This window comes from Xiphias gladius, chromosome 6, assembly GCF_016859285.1.
Source record: "Xiphias gladius isolate SHS-SW01 ecotype Sanya breed wild chromosome 6, ASM1685928v1, whole genome shotgun sequence".
Taxonomy (NCBI): Eukaryota; Metazoa; Chordata; class Actinopteri; order Istiophoriformes; family Xiphiidae; genus Xiphias; species Xiphias gladius.
This window is the reverse complement of record NC_053405.1, coordinates 29190996-29208878: the sequence shown is the minus strand read 5'-3', so window position 1 is coordinate 29208878 and position 17883 is coordinate 29190996. Positions and strand designations below refer to the sequence as shown.

Genomic DNA, 17883 nt, shown 5'->3' with positions numbered 1-17883 from the left:
TAAAGTACTGTGTATGTGAGCACAGAGAGGAAGAGAGAAGCAAACAGATAAAGGACGGTTCAGTCATTGACTATGTTTTGCCCAATACTTTTATGTTTCCCACTTGAGCTGCTACACTAATACTTGGTTTCATGTTTTTTGTTTGTTTGTTTGTTTGTTTTATTGATGGACCAATCTGCTTGTTGCTTGGCTAAAAACAATCAAAAATCTGAGCTCAGTTGCTAATGCCGAGTGTTGTTCATGATTGACCTGATGGTTCACTTTTCTCTTCTCACTCCTAGTCGTGTCTGTCAGTGTGATGGCTGTGATGTTGGCGCTTCTTCTCTCCATGCTGCTGGTGTCCACCCACACTCCTAGTCTAGCGTCTCCTTCCTGCCCTGTGAGCTGTCGCTGCTACAGCCTCACTGTGGAGTGTGGCTCCACCGGCCTGAGGGACATTCCCAAACACATCCCTCCATCAACACAGGTAGGTTCAGTTTACTGAAAGAGAACATTCACTGACATTACTACAGCTATTACTTCGATCTTGACTGATAGTATGAAAGAACTAAAGAAATTTCAATAACAAAACAAAAGTCATGCATATGGAATTGTGAGATACAGTTTTACCATACATCATAATTCTTTGACACATTCACCAGTACCGACCAAAAGTCTCACCTTGTCCCTCTACATCTTGTCTTCTCTTCATCCAGACCATCTTCCTCCAGGACAATTTGATTGGTCAGATCCGTCGACAGGACCTCATTCTGCTGAAGCACCTGCACTACTTGTATCTGCAGGTAATGAACACACACAAACACCTACAGGGTTGGGTATAAAGGACTAGTTCTGAATTGGAACCAGGGATTATTAATTCCTTCATGCAAAGTTTGGAGCTCCTGAGCTTTTGTCTACATCGTCACTTAAACCTGGTATGTACGGTATTTGTATATTCTATGTATTTATACTTTGCGCGTACAAGTGAGGCTAAGCTTCATAGTAGTGATATAATACAGTGAATACAGTAAATGTAGTTACTGCCCAAAAATGTTTTGAAGTCTTTCTGAGATGAAAAATCATGAATGTAAAAATGCAGTATGTTTGATGTCTCACACACCTAATGCCCCCGAATCAACTAATGCTAGAACCTAACAATATTAATATTATTAATATAATGGTATTTATACCATTAAGAATATCTATTCACTTTTCTTTTTTTAAAAACAAAATCTCAAAATGCAGTGTCAATTATGACAAAAAACTGTTAATGATGGCCTAAATCTCCTGGAAATAAAGATGTTTTCTGCTCTCAAAATATTTTGCCTTCTGTTCTTACTTAAATAACATCACAAGAACTGAATACAAGAAAGAATTAAGCTGTATTATTACAAAAACGTGACTCAAAAATGCTATAATTTTGAGAAATTGCAGTTTTACAAAATATAACTTGATATAACAGAAAAAAAGAAAAATCTGAACAGTTCATCCTAATGAAAAAGTCTGAAGAAGAACTCCCACTCAAACTGAAACACAAATTTTATGAAACATTGATGGTTTGTCCTTGAGCTAGTAGGTCATAGCTTTCAAAGGCATGAGTTCTCTTATACTTTGATACCACTGCAAACAGCTTGGAGGTTTATCAAAAATCCACTGATGTAAAATTCAATTCAATTAAATTCAATTCGATTCCGTTTTATTTATATAGCACCAAATCATAACAGAAGTTATCTCAGGGCACTTTTCATGTAGAGCAGGTCTAGACCAGACTCTTTATAGGTATATGTACAGAGACCCAACATTCCCCCATGAGCAAGCACTTGGTGACAGTGGCAAGGAAAAACTCCCTTTTAACAGGTAGAAACCTTGAACAGAACCCGGCTCATGGGGGGGTATCTGCCTCGGCTGGCTGGGTTGAGATAGAAAGGGGGTACAACATAAATATGTATAACAATAATGAGACTAATAATAAAAGTAATAATTATAATAATAGGGTGAATAATAGTACTAATAAAACGAAATATAATAATAATAATGATTTGAAGCAGTGGGTGTTGAGCAGGATAATGGGGGCAGTAGTTGGTTTGCAGTCACAGATCCTGACTCTGTAGCACCAGGGGTAAAAATACCTGCAGAAAGCAGGAAGAGAGTTAAGAGAGACAAGAAAGCACAAAGCTACAGGAGAGAGAAGAAGCTGAGTTAGTAATGAGCATTCATGGGATATGAATGTGTACAGATGGAAAGGAAGAGGAGGAGGGAGGAGCTTGGTGCATTATGGGAAGTCCCCCGGTCTTCATCCCAGACCAAAACTGGAATCTGGTTCCACAGTAGAGGAGCTTGATAACTGAAGGCTCTGCCTCCAATTTTACTTTTGGAGACTCCAGGAACCACAAGGAAGCCTGCGTTCTGGGAGTGCAGTGTTCTAGTAGGGTTAACAGGTACTATGAGCTCATTAACATATGATGGTGCCTGACCATTAAGGACTTTGTAGGTGAGGAGGAGGATTTTAAATTCTATTCTGGATTTTACAGGGAGCCAATGCAGAGTAGCTAACACAGGAGAAATGTGATCTAATTTCCTAGTTCTTGTCAGTACTGGCGCTGCAGCATTCTGGATCAGCTGGAGAGTCTTTATTGACTTGTTGGGACAGCCTGATAATAAGGTATTACAATAATCCAGCCTAGAAGAAACAAAAGCATGATCTAGTTTTTCAGCATCTTTTTGAGACATGATGTGCCTGATTGTTACAATGTTACATAGGTGAAAAAAGGCAGTCCTTGAAGTTTGTTTTATGTGGGAGTTAAAGGACGTATCCTGATCAAAGCGCTTCCTGACAGTGGCGCTGGAGGCCAGGGCAAAACCATCTGGAGTAACTATCTCTTTAGATAATGTGTTTCTGAGGTGTTGTGGGCAAAATACAATAACTTCAGTTTTGTCTGAGTTAAACAGAAGAAAGTTCCTGGTCATCCAGGTCTTAATGTCCTTAAGGCATGCTTGAAGCTAGCTAAGTGATTGGTTTCATCAGGCTTTATTGACAAATACAATTGGGTATCATCTGCATAACAATGGAACTATATGGAGTGTTTCCTAATATGTTGCCAACTGAATCATATATAAGGTGAATAGAACGTTTCCAAGCACAGAACCTTGTGGAACTCTGTGACTAGTTTTTGAGTATATGGAGGATTTATCGTTAACATGAACAAACTGAAATTGATCTGATAAATAGGACTTAAACCAGCTGAGAGTGGTTCCTTTAATACCAATTAAATGTTTCAGTATCTGTAATAGGATCTGATGGTCAGTAGTGTCAAATGCAGCACTAAAATCTAACAAGACAAGTATAGAGACAATTCCTTTGTCAGATGCAATTAGAAGATCATTTGTCACTTTCACCAGTTCTGTCTCTCTGCTATGATGCACATTAAATCCTGACTGAAAATCTTCAAAGAAACTATTATCATGTAAAAAGTCACGCAACTGGTTGGCGACAGCTTTGGATCAAGTGTAGGCTTTTTAAGAAGAGATTTAAATACAGTTGTTTTAAAGGACTTCGGTACATAGCCTGTTAATAAAGACATATTGATTATACCTAATAAAGAGGTGCTAGCTGGTGAAGGTCGATGGGAGAAAAACAATCTAAATCAGGTTTTACAGCTGTTTCTAAGGTTGCTGTGTTTGAAGATAAATTGGTGCCAGTTGAGGGTTGGAGGTGATGAATTTTGTCTCTAATAGTTAGAATTTTATCATTAAAGAAGCTCATGAAGTCGTTACTATTGAGAACTATAGGAATATATGGATCAGTGGAGCTATGACTCTCTGTCAGCCTGGTTACAGTGCTGAAAATAAACCTAGGGTTGTTTTTATTTTCCTCTATCAAAGATGAGTAATAGGCAGCTCTGGCTTTACAGAGGACCTTCCTATATGTTATGAGACTATCCTGCCGGGCTAAATGGGATTCTTCCAGTTTGATAGAACACCATATCCTTTCAAGTTTTCACCTTGTTTGCTTTAATATGCGGGTTTGGGAGTTAAACCATGGAGCTAACCTCCTTTGTTTTATTATATTCTTTCTTAGAGGGGCAACAGAGTCGAGTGTCATTCACACTGAGGAACTGAAGTTAGCATAGGAGTTCTCTGTTACATTGTATAATGGCAGTGAATTAAGTGCTGATGGAATCAGTTCCTTAAATTTAGCTACAGCACTATCAGATAGACATCTAGAAAAGCTTAAAATAGTGAGTGGGTTTATTTACACTCTGAGTGAAGCCAGTTGATTCTAATAATGAGATAAACGCAGTTTTGAGGCTCATTATCAAAATCCACATGAATATTGAAATCACCTACTAAAAGTACTTCATCTGTACCAAAGCATAGACTTGATAAAAACTCTGAGAATACAGATAACAATTCAGAATTTGGGCCAGGAGCGTGGTACACTATAACACATAGACCAGGCTTTAACGTTTTCCATGATGGATGTGTAAGACTAAGAACCAGGCTTTCAAATGAGTTATAATTGAGTTTAGGTTTAGGCTTGATTATTAGGCTTGAGTCAAAAATGGCTGCAACTCCACCTCCTCGGCCGGTGCCTGGAGGAATGTGAGTATTAATATGACTGGGTGGAGTGGATTCATTTAGGCTTACATATTCATCATGACACAGCCAGGTTTCAGCTAGACTAAATAAATGAATATAATGATCTGATATTAGATCATTTACTAATACGGCTTTGGATTGGAGCAACCAAATGTTTAAGAGTCCATTTATTTCTCCTATTTTGTTGTACTTCTGCAGTGTTGGTCTTAATTTTTATTAAATTTCTGTGTACAACTCCTCTTCCGTTTATTTCTGAGTTAATTCATTTAGGTGGTCGGGGGGCAGACACAGTCTCTGTGGAGGTTTGGGTGGGTGACTGCTGTAATGGAAGTGCAGAGAAGTGTGTAGGACTGCAACACACGTCCTAGCACCGAACAAAAGAACATCAAGCAGCTTTAACATGTGGGGTTTACAAATGTTTGTGTTTTGATGTTTGTGCACTTCAAGCTTTTCATGTATGAAACAATCCTCATTCAATGGAATCTCAACATCTTGTCCAGTGTCAATCTCACAAATGAGTACTTATAACACAGTAGAACAATAACATATTTTCCTGATTTTTTTTTTTTCAGAATTCCTAGTGTGAATGCACCAGCATATATACTCTGTTCTGGTCCAAGTTTGAGGAACACCACCACTTACTATTCTACTGAGAAATTGATGCTACCAGTCATTTTCATAATGGTCTCACAATAGTCTCATTTGTTTATGCTGATTATCCCATGGTTTTACATGACTGTGATGTAATACCTTTAAAAGACACCTCCATCAATTTAGCATTACACTTCTATAACATTGTCGGACAATTAATGGAAAAAGAAAAGATCAAAATCGATGCAGCTGAAGCAGAGATATTATCTTTTTTATTTACACAGATAAATAAAAAAGTTTGCTCTTGAGATAACTTTTTTCACATATGCAGTAGTAGTCCCCACCTGGAAACCGACTTTGTGTGGAAATTTCGTGGAGTTCATGGATGTTCAAATTCACTGGTATCTACAGTATAGTATATGATGTATGGATGGACCAACAGACAGACAGATGAGTCCCACTTCATATTTTACTTACTTTGCTTTATTTTAAAAATGAAATTCTAACCAGGTCAGATGGCTGTTCCAGCAGGAAACGATCAAAACAGAAGAAACAGCACCAGCAGTAAATGGATGTAGTAGAAGCTGCACTTCCTGAGCAAAAACCAGCAGCAAAGGGTTTTGTCTGAACACTGGTGTTCCTCCTCCTCCAGAACAACACCATCTCAGCAGTGGAGCCTGGCTCTTTCCAGAACCAGGGTCAGTTGTTGGAGCTGGCTCTGAATGGGAACCGGATCCATCTGGTGACAGCTGACATGTTTCAGGGACTCGAACACCTGCGCATTCTTTACCTGGCAGGAAATGATATCACACGCCTGCAGGACTACACCTTCCGTGGATTACAGGTAAACCATTTAACAGCATGTGTATAGTGTCTACTACATTTTAATTTTATAAATTTTAATGATAAACCCAATACAGAGCTATGAAAGATACCTTCTCAGTTTCTGTCTCAGCCTACTGTATATTAAGCTCAATGGATCATATGCACCATTCTCTCCATGTGGCAGCGTCTGCAGGAGCTCCATTTGCAGCACAACAGTATAGACATGTTAGCGGACCAGGCTCTAGCTGGCTTGACTTCTCTGGCTCTATTGGACTTGAGCAGGAATAATCTTCACACCATTGGCCCTGCGTCCCTGCAACCTCTTGTGAGCCTGCAGGTGCTGCGCATCACAGGTGAGGTGGGATTACAGACATACAGTACATGTCAATGTAAATAGATTAGGGGGGGTCCTTAAGAAAACTTGGTTAGAGACACCTGACAATCACATTGGTCTTTTTACTTGTACCAATTGCTGTTTTTGCATAATTGCATAAATTGAGTTGTAAGACAGCAACTGGGAATAAGGAGCTAATTACCATCGTAACCACCATGTCCTACAAATTTAAGGGTTAAATTAAAGCCATGTGGTTCATATAGACTGAACCAAGCAGGCAGACCCCTCTTGACTGAAGACTGGTTATTTACAAACCAAAACAAGTTTCTTTTCAGCATGGAAGTTAGCTCTTGACTTTTGGGAGCAAAATACAGTGGCAAGAAAAAGTCCCTCTGGACCCTCTGGAAGGACTTGTTTGTTTTTTCTGCTTTCATCGATTATAAAATGTGATCTGATCTTCATCTAAGTCGCAAGTATAGACAAATACAATATGCTCAAACTGATAACACACAAACAATTATAATCTTTAGTGTCTTCACTGAACGCACCCAAAAAACATTTACAAGTAAGTGAGCCCTTGGATTTAATAACTGGTTGAACCTCCTTTGGCAGCAATAACCTCAAACCAGCGCTTCCTGTAGCTGCAGATCAGACCTGCACAATGTACAGGGGGAATGTTGGAGCTCATTCCAAAGCATCTTTGGGCATTTCCTGGAAGTGAACCCTGCACTCTGTTGTCAGTCCTTCGCTTTGTTTGTTTAAACCATCTCCCCTGACCTCCTCTCTATGATTCCTGTGCATTATGAACACACTATCTATAAAAGCAGGGTTACCTGTTTTATTACTCCTTCCAGAACTGTACTGAATCAGTTTATGTAACACTGCAGTTATTCTGTGTCTAGTCAATGCATATCTCTCTCTTTCTACAGTTATTCTCAAGCTTTCAATTCATTCTGTACAGTTTCCTTGTTTTCCTGAGGTCAGTCCAAAACCATACATAGACAGTACACCCTAGTCACTCATCTCAAAACATGTCTTTCAGTATACTGACATGTCTTCATCCTAACACAACAACAAGTGACTAGGACCTCAGCAGTTTCAGCATCAAGAGGTTCAAACTTAACCTTGCATCCTTTGCTCTGCTGTAGACAACCCATGGCGCTGTGACTGTGCTCTCCACTGGCTGAGGAGCTGGATTGATGAGGCGGGGCAGCGGCTGCTCAGCTCTGCAGAACGTCGGCTGGTCTGCACTGAGCCGCCACGTCTCTCCCACCTCAGCCTGGTGGAGGTTCCCCTCAACAGCCTGGTGTGCATCCCTCCGCTGGTGCAGCTGGAGCCCAGGAGGCTAGCTGTGCGCCTGGGAGAGAGCCTAAGGGTGTCCTGCCATGCCTCTGGTTACCCTCGGCCCCAGGTAAGGATACTTAAAATAAATAGGTACTGTATAACTTCCAGTAGATTCCACAATACTGGTTTTCTTCACCATTCAAAGTAGTCTAGCAGCAGTTTGCATGTCATCACCTGAAGATTACTCACTCTGTGTCCTTTAGGATTTGATGTCTGTGAAAGGTCTAAAGTGTGCCTGAATCTTTTATTAAAGAATAATGATTTTGAAAACGTTAAAAAAGTTTTGTTAAGACTCCATTACTGTCACCAAAGAATGGCTGGGGGACAAATAAAAGTAAACCCCACATAATGCGTGTGTAGGTAAGGTGTTGCTCCACCATGTGCCTCCAGAGCAGCTTTAGTGCTCCTCATCAAAAAAACCTCCAAGTCTCTGGACTCCACTGGAGGGAGGAACAGCATTATTCCAACAGATGCTCCATCATGTGGTGTTTTGATGATAGTGGTGGAGATTGCTGTCTAACACGTCGGTCCAAAATCTCCCATCGTTCTTCAACCGGGTTGAGATCTGGTGACTGTGAGGGCCATCGCACAGTCACATCTATCGTTTAAAATAAACTTACTTGACTCCAGTCTTTCATTAGAGGATCAAGTGACCAAGGTTTTTCAGTCATGCTCTCTCAAGATAAGGACCTTAACCAATAATCATTTTTAACTTTCACGGATTTGAGACAAGTGTCTGTGACGTGATCTCTTCTTGCCAGCTTATAAACAAAGTGAATTGTAGAACTGATTGAAGATTCTGATGATAACATTTGAGGTTTTGCATGGCCTGGCTCCCAGTTATTTTAAACATGTTGATCGCCTAAGACACACAATGCAGCCTGAGATCTTTGGGCAGGAACTCAAGGGGGTTCTCTGACTTCCATCCAGACCATCCTCTTCTGCTCCTGTAACTGTACAAAAGTGCAGTCATATAGCTTGATTTCTTTTTTTTTCTTAAAAAAGCGGCAGATGTGTCTTAATGCCATTAAGGACAAAACGGCTTCCCTTCCTCTACACCTATCTCTTTCCCTGGAGTTTTGCTGAGCTCATGCTGTGTCTACATGTTGCTTTACATTGTACTCAAAGGCAGTTTTCACCTCACTTTCTCTGGAGTGAACTGGAGCGAAGAGTGAAAAAGCTGCTGAGGCCAGAGTGAATACAGTGCTTTTAGTGAGGAGCACAAACTACTGCTCCACACTCACTGCTGCTCAGGATTTTTACCAGAATGAAATTTCACTGCAAAACCTGAGTTCACAAAGATTTGGGCTGGCTTTCAATGGCTTGTTATGGTCAAGGAAGCAACGTGGAGTTTGATAGTGACCCTGTACGGTATAAATGTATGTACAGCAACTAAGCAACTGTTTCAGATTTGTTAAGTTGATGATGATGTTTAGTTAGTGCGCTTAAACATGATCAGATCTCTGTCAAGACAACTTAAGTTTAGCAAAGAGCAAGCAGCGCTAACCTCTATTGTTTTTCCTCTACAGGGACCCAACCTCACGCCTCGCAGCATCTTTAGGTTAAAACAAATAGTCAAAAGGTGAACAAATGGTTTAATAAAACCAGAGATCTGTTAGGATGCTCTAATAAAGTGCTAGAATTATGTTTTTCTTTTCAAAGCTTGCAAAACCCTGCCAAATCACAGCAAGTGTAAGTTGCAAGTACAACAAAGAGTGGGCACAACAAACACGGCTACCTCTGCTTGACATAAAAAAAGAAAACATACAAAAGCGAAGGGGTCAGAATACTTTCAGCTTTGGAAAAATGTTAAGGTTTTCTTCAGTTTAATTAAAAAAATGGAAGGAGATTGTCTGACAGTAAAACCACAGTTACAATTCAGGTTGATAGCAGATGTTACATGATTCAGATTTTTTTTTTAATTATTTAATTGAAACTTCCGTTAACCTTAAGGCCACTGATCAGAAAACACTGAATACTTTTGCAGGTGACCTGGAGGAAGGCATCCCAGGGTAAAGTGGTGCTTTCTCCCAGAGGCCTGGTTCAGGAGCTGGGTGCTGGAGGAGGTGGAGTGGGCAGAGCAGAGGATCCCTCAGAAGAAGGCAGAGTCAGTCTGCACAAGACTGACGCTGAGCGCTTTGACCCCGACACTGGCAGTGGCATGCTGTTTCTCAGTAATGTGACTGTGGCTCACGCAGGTTTCTATGAATGTGAAGCCTGGAATGCAGGGGGTGTGGCCAGGGTGACCTTTCAGCTCGCCATCAACTCATCCACTTCCTCCTCCTCCTCCTCTTCCTCGTCCATCTGGGCCTCCTGGTCCCAAGTGTCCTCTCCATACTCCCCCGCTTGGCCCCGGCTGAGGAACCACGGCCCTGCTTTGGGCTCAGATGTGAGCCGCGAACCCCTGTACGCTCTGGGCAACATGGCCTTCAGCGCTCTGGGAGCTGCCACTCAGACTGCCATTGCTGTGGGCATCTCCCTGCTGGCTCTGACCGCTCTGCTACTGGTCGCCATGATCTACAGCCGACATCAGCAACGAGATAAGGAGGCCGATGGAGCTGAGAAAGTGTGTGTCTGTGTAAATAGCCTATTTTTAAAATTAGCCACCAAAAATATGTAAATCTCCAAAGTAATATTTTTTAGTTGGCAAGTGGCAATGGCTTAGGCTAGATTTTGGAATTTTGGCACAACAAAAAATATTATATACAGTATATACCAAACAATTATTTTCTGATACATTGAAATGTATCAGAAAGCACTTTATTCACAGTTTGCATTGATAATGTTAAAATTTAAACCTCTCCTTTGGTTCTGATGTAATATCTATGATCTGACAATAAACTGCTGTTAAGTGGAGTCACACATACTAAAGAAAAAACCTTACATATTTCCAAAAACAATCAGTGATATTGACCCTTTAGTAACATCTAATGGCAGCCAGTACAAACTACCAGCCCCGTATGTAGTAGTAAGTAATTAAGTGTGTAAAACTTTCAAAACCAAAGTTACAAATTGTATCAGTCACAGAAACACACAATAAAAGCAGAACAGAATAATATGCATCTGAATAAAAATTCAGCAAGAAGAAGAATAAGCAAGAATTAAAAAAAAAAAAAAAAAAGAGCAAATCAGGGCGAGGAAGCATCTATGAAATGCCTCTCATTATAAACATGTCTTAGTAAAACACTGGACAGTGTTGGTGCCCTGACCCTAAGAGGGAGAGTGCTCCAATAACTTCGACCCAGGACAGCAAAACTTTGGTCACCATGACTCACCATGAGTGAGGCAAAACCAGAAGCCCTTGCTTTGAAGGCTCGAGAGGTCCGGTAGACCTGTCTAGCATCACCACTTCACTGATATAGGGTGAGCCAAATTGTGTAAAAGTTAGATTTAGTTCTGTGAAATTTTGAAAAGTCTGATTTTAAACATAAGACCCTCTGTTTTAGTGTGATTTAAGTGTAGGGAATGATGAGACATACAGGCATTGGGCTCATTATAGCCAAATTTGAAAGAGAAAGAGAAAGAAAAGAGAGAGGGAGAGAGGGAGATCAGGATGAAAGAGAACATAGCACAATAATAATAATAAGACTAATGACAGAAGAAGAAGAAAATAATAGGACTATTGATAATGATAGGCCAAAGTAAACATAAACAAGTACATGCAAGTAGTTGGAAAATGGATATAGAACAATAGAAATACAAAAACAAAATGACAACAACATACAGCACAGTGTCTATATACAGGTCAGTTTGTTTTTGTAACATGTGTGTACAGAGTAACAGAGTAAGAATGCTGGAATAAGTAATGGATGGATAGTGAAATAAGTTACTTTATGTACATATTATATTACTACCTACAAAACTCTTCATGGATTAGCACCTTCCTAACTGGCTCAATAATATTGGACCAACATCTTACCTCTACTGATTCAGCACAGTTGTAAAATATTAAAACCTCAAATGTTTCCATTATATTGTGTATTAGTGTTCCCCAAAAGTTATGGATGTAAATTTTAACCTGCAGGAGGAGAGCATCCTGTACGTGAACGACTACTCTGACGGCCCCACCACCTTCGCCCAGCTGGAGGAGTACCGTGACGAGCGTGGCCATGAGATGTACGTCCTCAACAGGGCCAAGCCTGTGCTGCCTCCTGCTCCACCCACAGCTGTCTCCACCACTAACTTAGGTTGCCCCGCTCCGTCTGACACCTCCAGCCACACCCTCTCCTCGGGGCCTGGTCAGACCCTGACTCCCACTCTGGTCCCCAACAAACAGCAGCAACAGCAGCAGGAGGGTGACATACGGACCATGAGGAGAATGGCTGGTGAGGGGGGGGAGGCTGAGCCTGTGATCACATCAGAGGCTGAAGGGATGTTTCTTAACCACACAGGCCTGTTCATGGACTCTCAGATCGCCTACGAGATCCACTGCTGAAGGGCCAAGAGAATCCACTGCAACTGTGTGTGAGACAGTGTTTTACAGCAAAGCCTATCACATCTTGCCACTGCTGAACTGTACCAGTAAGGGACAGAAGTACTCATTCCTGTGGAAGGATTTAGTTTCTACAAGACTAATCCACAGTAATGAACTATTATTGGCGAAGGTTTATATACCTGACAGAGCTCACAGTCTGGTTTTTATCAATAGCACTGAGGCTTTTCAATGGACATACTGTGACCATGCATGTCAAAACATCAGTGGCCCTACACTCAAAGACAATGTTAAGTGGACTCAGGTATACAGTATACTGAGCTGCACAAAACTACATGAACATCTGGGTCAGCATTTATCAGAACTACTTTCTAACAGATCCCTTTCACCGTCATTGCTGTACAAGTGTTAACATCTGTCCTCTCAAGAACTCAGACAGAGCTCTTTGGTTATTTGCAGGGTGAGTATAATAAAGGGGGAAGTTATGAAATCTTCCAGTACATGAGCATGTGGGAAGCCTTGCGTGTTTTGTAACTGTTGTTAATGTCTTAATTTAATTTTCAGACAGTACAGTGATGTTGGGACAGCAGCAGCTGAATTTTATTACTATTTATTTAAAAGTGTGGGAACGTGTTAATCATCACAGAGAAATGATTTAAGGAACATTCTCGTTACTTTCAATCTTAGTCTTAATCTCGCAACGTGTGTCATTCTGATCAGTTCTGAATAATGTCCTATCCAGTTCCAGACAACAACATTGAAACTCTTGTGTCTGTATCACAAGGTGTGTTCAACTTTAAGCTGGCTCTTTTTGGCTCTCTTTACCTGGCTTCACTGATCCTAACATTGGTGACTGTGGATAACTGGTATCATGAAGTAGGTTATCAAATAGGTCAGTTACCCCTGGGTTTTTTAGTCCAGATATGAGCAGGTTCACATGAAAGAGGCAGAGTTCTTAATTAGAGGCCAATTGCATGCAACATCAACAGAGCAAGAGCAGAGTATTTCATATTAGATAACAGGACTGTTATACACAACTGCTAATTCAGTGGGGAAATTAGGCTTTTCGGCAAAGTAAACAACATAGAATAAAATGAAACATCTAAAATACAGTGACTTCAGAAAGTATTCAGACCCCTTCAGTTTTTGCACACTTTATTGTGTTGTAGATTGAATTTTAAATGGATACAACTGCAATTTTTGCCCATCAATCTACACTCAATAATCCATAATGTCAAAGTGAAAACATGTTTTTTATACAAAATTTAGCAAATGTATTAAAATTAAAAAAAATAAATCTCTCATTTACTACCTGTTACTCAATTGTACAATAAATACCTTTTTGTCATTTATTTACAAATATATACATATATGTATATCTAAGGACTTTGGTTGGCTTCAAGGAAGTTCTGGCCAACTGTCAGACAATTCAAATGACTCAGGAAGGGAAAGCGGGGCTTGGCCCAGACTTTTCAACAGGGGAGGATAACTGCAGACCCTGACTGATTAGGTTGGGTGGTGGCGAGAGCACTTTGAGGAACACCTGACCCCAACCAACAAGTTTTCTGTGGACGAAATAGAATCTGAAGACTCAGGACAAGCCTCACCCATATTCCTGGCAGATGTTTTTGATATAGTGAGAAGTTCCTCAGCAGCGAGGCACCAGGTGCGGATGAGATTTGCCCTGAGATGAAGTCAGTGGACATTGTTGGGCTGTCTTCACAATGTCACGTGGAGGTTGGGGGACGTGTCTGTGGCCTGGCAGATTGGGTTGGTGGTTCCCATTTTTTTAAAAGAGGGACCAGAAGGTGTGCTCCAATCAGGGTATCACACGGCTCAATCTCCATGGGAAAGCTTATGCCAGGTTGCTGGAAAGGAGGCTCCAACCAATTGGCAGACGTTGGATCCAGGAGGAACAAGGCAGATTTCATCCTGATCATGGAACAGTGGACCAGCTTTTCAGGTTGCTAGAGGGGTCACGGGAGTTTGCCCAACCAGTTTACATTTATTTTGTGTCTTTGGGAAGGCTTACGATCGTGTCCCTCGGGAAGCCTTGTGGGGATGCTGTGGGAGTATGGAGTATCTTGGCCTTTGAAAAGCAAAGCTTTTGATTTACCAGTCATCATAGGTTCCGACCCTCACCTATTGTCATGAGCTTTGGGTAATGACAGAGAGAATGAGATCGTGGATACAATCAGCTGAAATTAATTTCATCCGCAGGGTGGCTAGGCTCAGCTTTAGAGGTGGGGTAAGGAGGTCAGACATCCAAAGGGTGGTCAGACTAGAGCCTTTGCGCCTTCAGAGCCAGTTGAGGTGATTCGGGCATCTGATCAAGTGTCTCCTGGGCGCCTTTCATCTGTGGTTTTCCAGGCACAACCAAATGGTAGGAGGCCCCGGGGTAGACCCGGAACACACTGGAGAAAATATATATCTCCTCTGGACACCTCGGATCCCCCATGAAGAGCTGGAAAATGCTGCTGAGGAGAGGGACGTCTGAACTACCTTGCTGCTGCATGGCAACCTGACACTGGATAAGCAGTAGAAAATGCATGAATGGATGGCTGGATATATATAGTAAACACATAGACATACATACATATGTCCACATATACTTTAAGAGAAAAAGTTATTGAACTATGTGGATATATCATATTTAACAAAAATATTATATGTTTCATTGCCTAGTTTTTCTCATATCTAATATAGGTGCCGTGTTCAGATAGCTCATGACAAAGTGTCCAAAGTTTCTGATTTGAGTCAGTCCGTTTCTTCTAAGTTGTACAAAGAAAATAAACTCTTTGTCCATCTAATTGTCTTCAAAACAAAAAGGATGTATTTTTCTGCTAGATGAATCGTTTGTTCAGTCTTCCTCCTTATATAATGTTCAGTGTCCATCCAGAATATTTTTGTATAAATACAATGAAAAAACAGATGGCAAGTTTATTTTTCTAAACCACAGAAATCACAAGATTATTCAATATCCAGTCTAAACCTCTCGTTTTACTAGACGGTATATCAATGCACAAGATCCTAAAAGACACCTCTTTTACTGTATTATTTACACAATATTTATCACCAGTTAACCATATTTTATGTCAGTTCAATTCTCTATTAAGGGATGCCCCAAAACATTTCCCCAGAGAAAGAGCCAACCCCTGTATAATATTCCTAATAATATTTTTATTTGAGCATTTCTCCTTAATAATGTTAATTTCTCTTAAGAATATTCTTTTGCCAAGTGTATGTAGAGCTGAACCATTCTAAAAAAACGTCACATCAAACATTACTGCGTAGTCCTTTCGTGTACGATTCTCTGAACTTAGACTGCAATGGAGCAGGTTAACCATGCAGCGTATAGTGGCAAGAAAAAGTCAGTGAACCCTTCGGAAATATCTGGTTTTTCTACATTAGTTGGTCAAAAAATGTGATCTGATCTTCATCTAAGTCACAAGTACTCCATTACCATTACTGCCAGACAGGCCAACTGGTCAACAATATGTAATACAGTTTGAAGTTGAGGGTTAAGTAGAGCATCCCCCATATCCCAATCTTTTACTCTTTACCATATTAACCATCGTTCTGCAGAAAACACACAAACCTTCTCAAATCTGCATAGATCTTGCCAGTAACACTATTTGGCAAGATCGTTTGTGATTGGTTAAAATATTGGTAGGCACGATTCAGCAGCACCTTGACATGTCCCTACTGTTCGTACCCAAATCTAAGCCCATGCTTTCAGGTAATTTACCAATGTACAGAGCTAAGGTTAGTGACTAGTGAAGATTCACCACACTGCAGCTGAAAAGACTGGAATGATCAGAAATCAACAGCAGGCTATTTAGTTTATAAATCAACACAATTAAAATTAATATTTATTAAAAGATCCAACGCTGCTTCCCGTTGGCTGCAGCCAGTACCCCTTCAGTAATTCCAAAGGACACTGACTACTTCTTGCCACTGTAGGTAAGCATAGGGAATTACCCAGTTACCACGGGGATCTACCCCAGTTTAAAATGAGCCCACTTCATGATATCACAAAACCTGAGTTAAGATCAAAGATAGCTGCTTAACACATTAATCTCACAACGCGATAGAGGCTTGTGGTGTTAGCATACTTTGACTGTTAGAAATGTGAACATTTTGGAAAACCCAGGATTGGATGTTGCAGCCCTTTATGCCATAATCCAAGATGAACACTCGTAAAGAGGCACTAATCGGATTCTGAAGAAATGATTGACTACAGAGGACATCTGGCTCCGCTTAACACGGTTTGTCTCCACTTTCATACAGCTGTCTAGAACTGACTGAAAAGAGATGGTTCTACTGACTGAATCTGTACTTTTTGCTTTTTCTAAGACATTATTCTTTAATGTAATATGACATAGTTTCTGAGAAAACTGAATCCACATTTAAATGTTTAAATGTTGTTCTTGTCTTTTTTTATTATCATTTTATGTAATGAAATACAAATTAATATCTACCAAATTTAACACCACTCAGCACAAACATCTTGTTGCAAATTAATATTCCCTCATTTTATCCACTCAAGATGAAGGTCAGCCTGGCTGAGCTGTGACAGGTGAAATGGCATGACTATCTTTACTCAACCAAAAGAAGAATGTGGATAGAAATGACCCTCTGTTCATACTAAGTTCAAACTGGATGAAGCATTGTTTCTGGTGCATGAATGGAACAAAAGAGGGATGTTATTGCTCAAGAGGAGTGCTGAGACAGGGAGAATGGCAATATGAGAAAGCATCATCTGAATTTTGCATAATACATACAGTACTGACATTTTACAATGTGAAGTTTTGGTAAGAAAGAGAGATTCATTACAAAGTCTGGCAGCAAAGGGTCTTTACAGGTCTACTCATTTATGGCTGGATCAACGTCTTATGGGGCCCAGCACCAAAAGTTGTTGTTGGGCCCCTATTGACCCCCACTATACAGGGCAGTTTCATTATGTCCCTAGACACCCAGAAACCAACCAGTACTTTAAAGCTGAAATGATTTAGGTGACTAATCACTTAGTTGATTTACAGAAAATTTTGACTCCAACTAGGAGTCAAAGGTGGACGCTGTAGTTATGTGGTATTTCACCATTAAGATACCAAGGCACTCATATAAGTCATTTTTTAAAATAAAAATTGCCAAAGAGTCAAGATGGTATGAGCTTCCCAAATATGACTATTTGTTATTTTCCCAGTTTTTTGTGATAGTAAATGCCTCATTCTAAGGTTTTTGACTGTTGGTCAGACGAAAGAAGCAACCAGTATGCATTATATTAACTTGGGCTTCAGGGAATAGCGATGGGCATTTTTCAATTTTTTTGTCATTCTTTTCATTAAACAATCAATCAATTATTAAAGAAAATGAATTTCAGATGTATTGATAATAAAAATGATTGTTGGTTGAAGCTTTACTCGTCTATTATTCTCCTATGATGGAATAACATGACCTTGCCCAAAGTTTTCTGTGTAAATTACTTGACATAGACTAATTTAACAATTTGATTAAACACAAGTTTAGAGTGAATGAGCACAATATAAACTTATACGATTCAGATCATAAAGCTAGATTTTATTTGGACTGTCTGATCCAATCCAAATAGATCCAAGGATAATTCGAGCTGATCTAAAATGCTGCTGCCAACGCCCTTGTGCACTTTTTATTCAGGTCGACCGCATCTTAGTCTTGGGTTTGTGGAAAGTGTGTATCTATAAAGACCTCTATTCTGTCGTTTTCCTCAACTCTACAGAGCCTTTTAACCTCTTTCAGC

General features: G+C 40.2%; 1 protein-coding gene across 1 annotated transcript; it reads left to right on the top strand.

The window, feature by feature from the left end:
• Positions 1 to 298: 298 nt before the first annotated feature.
• LOC120791146 (leucine-rich repeat-containing protein 24-like) lies at positions 299 to 12107 on the top strand. Its single transcript, XM_040129347.1, has 7 exons — positions 299 to 466; positions 696 to 782; positions 5822 to 6013; positions 6179 to 6347; positions 7477 to 7739; positions 9660 to 10238; positions 11697 to 12107. Exons 1-7 carry the CDS (start codon positions 299 to 301, stop codon positions 12105 to 12107), a joined length of 1869 nt encoding a protein of 622 aa, XP_039985281.1.
• The last annotated feature ends 5776 nt before the right edge of the window (positions 12108 to 17883 follow it).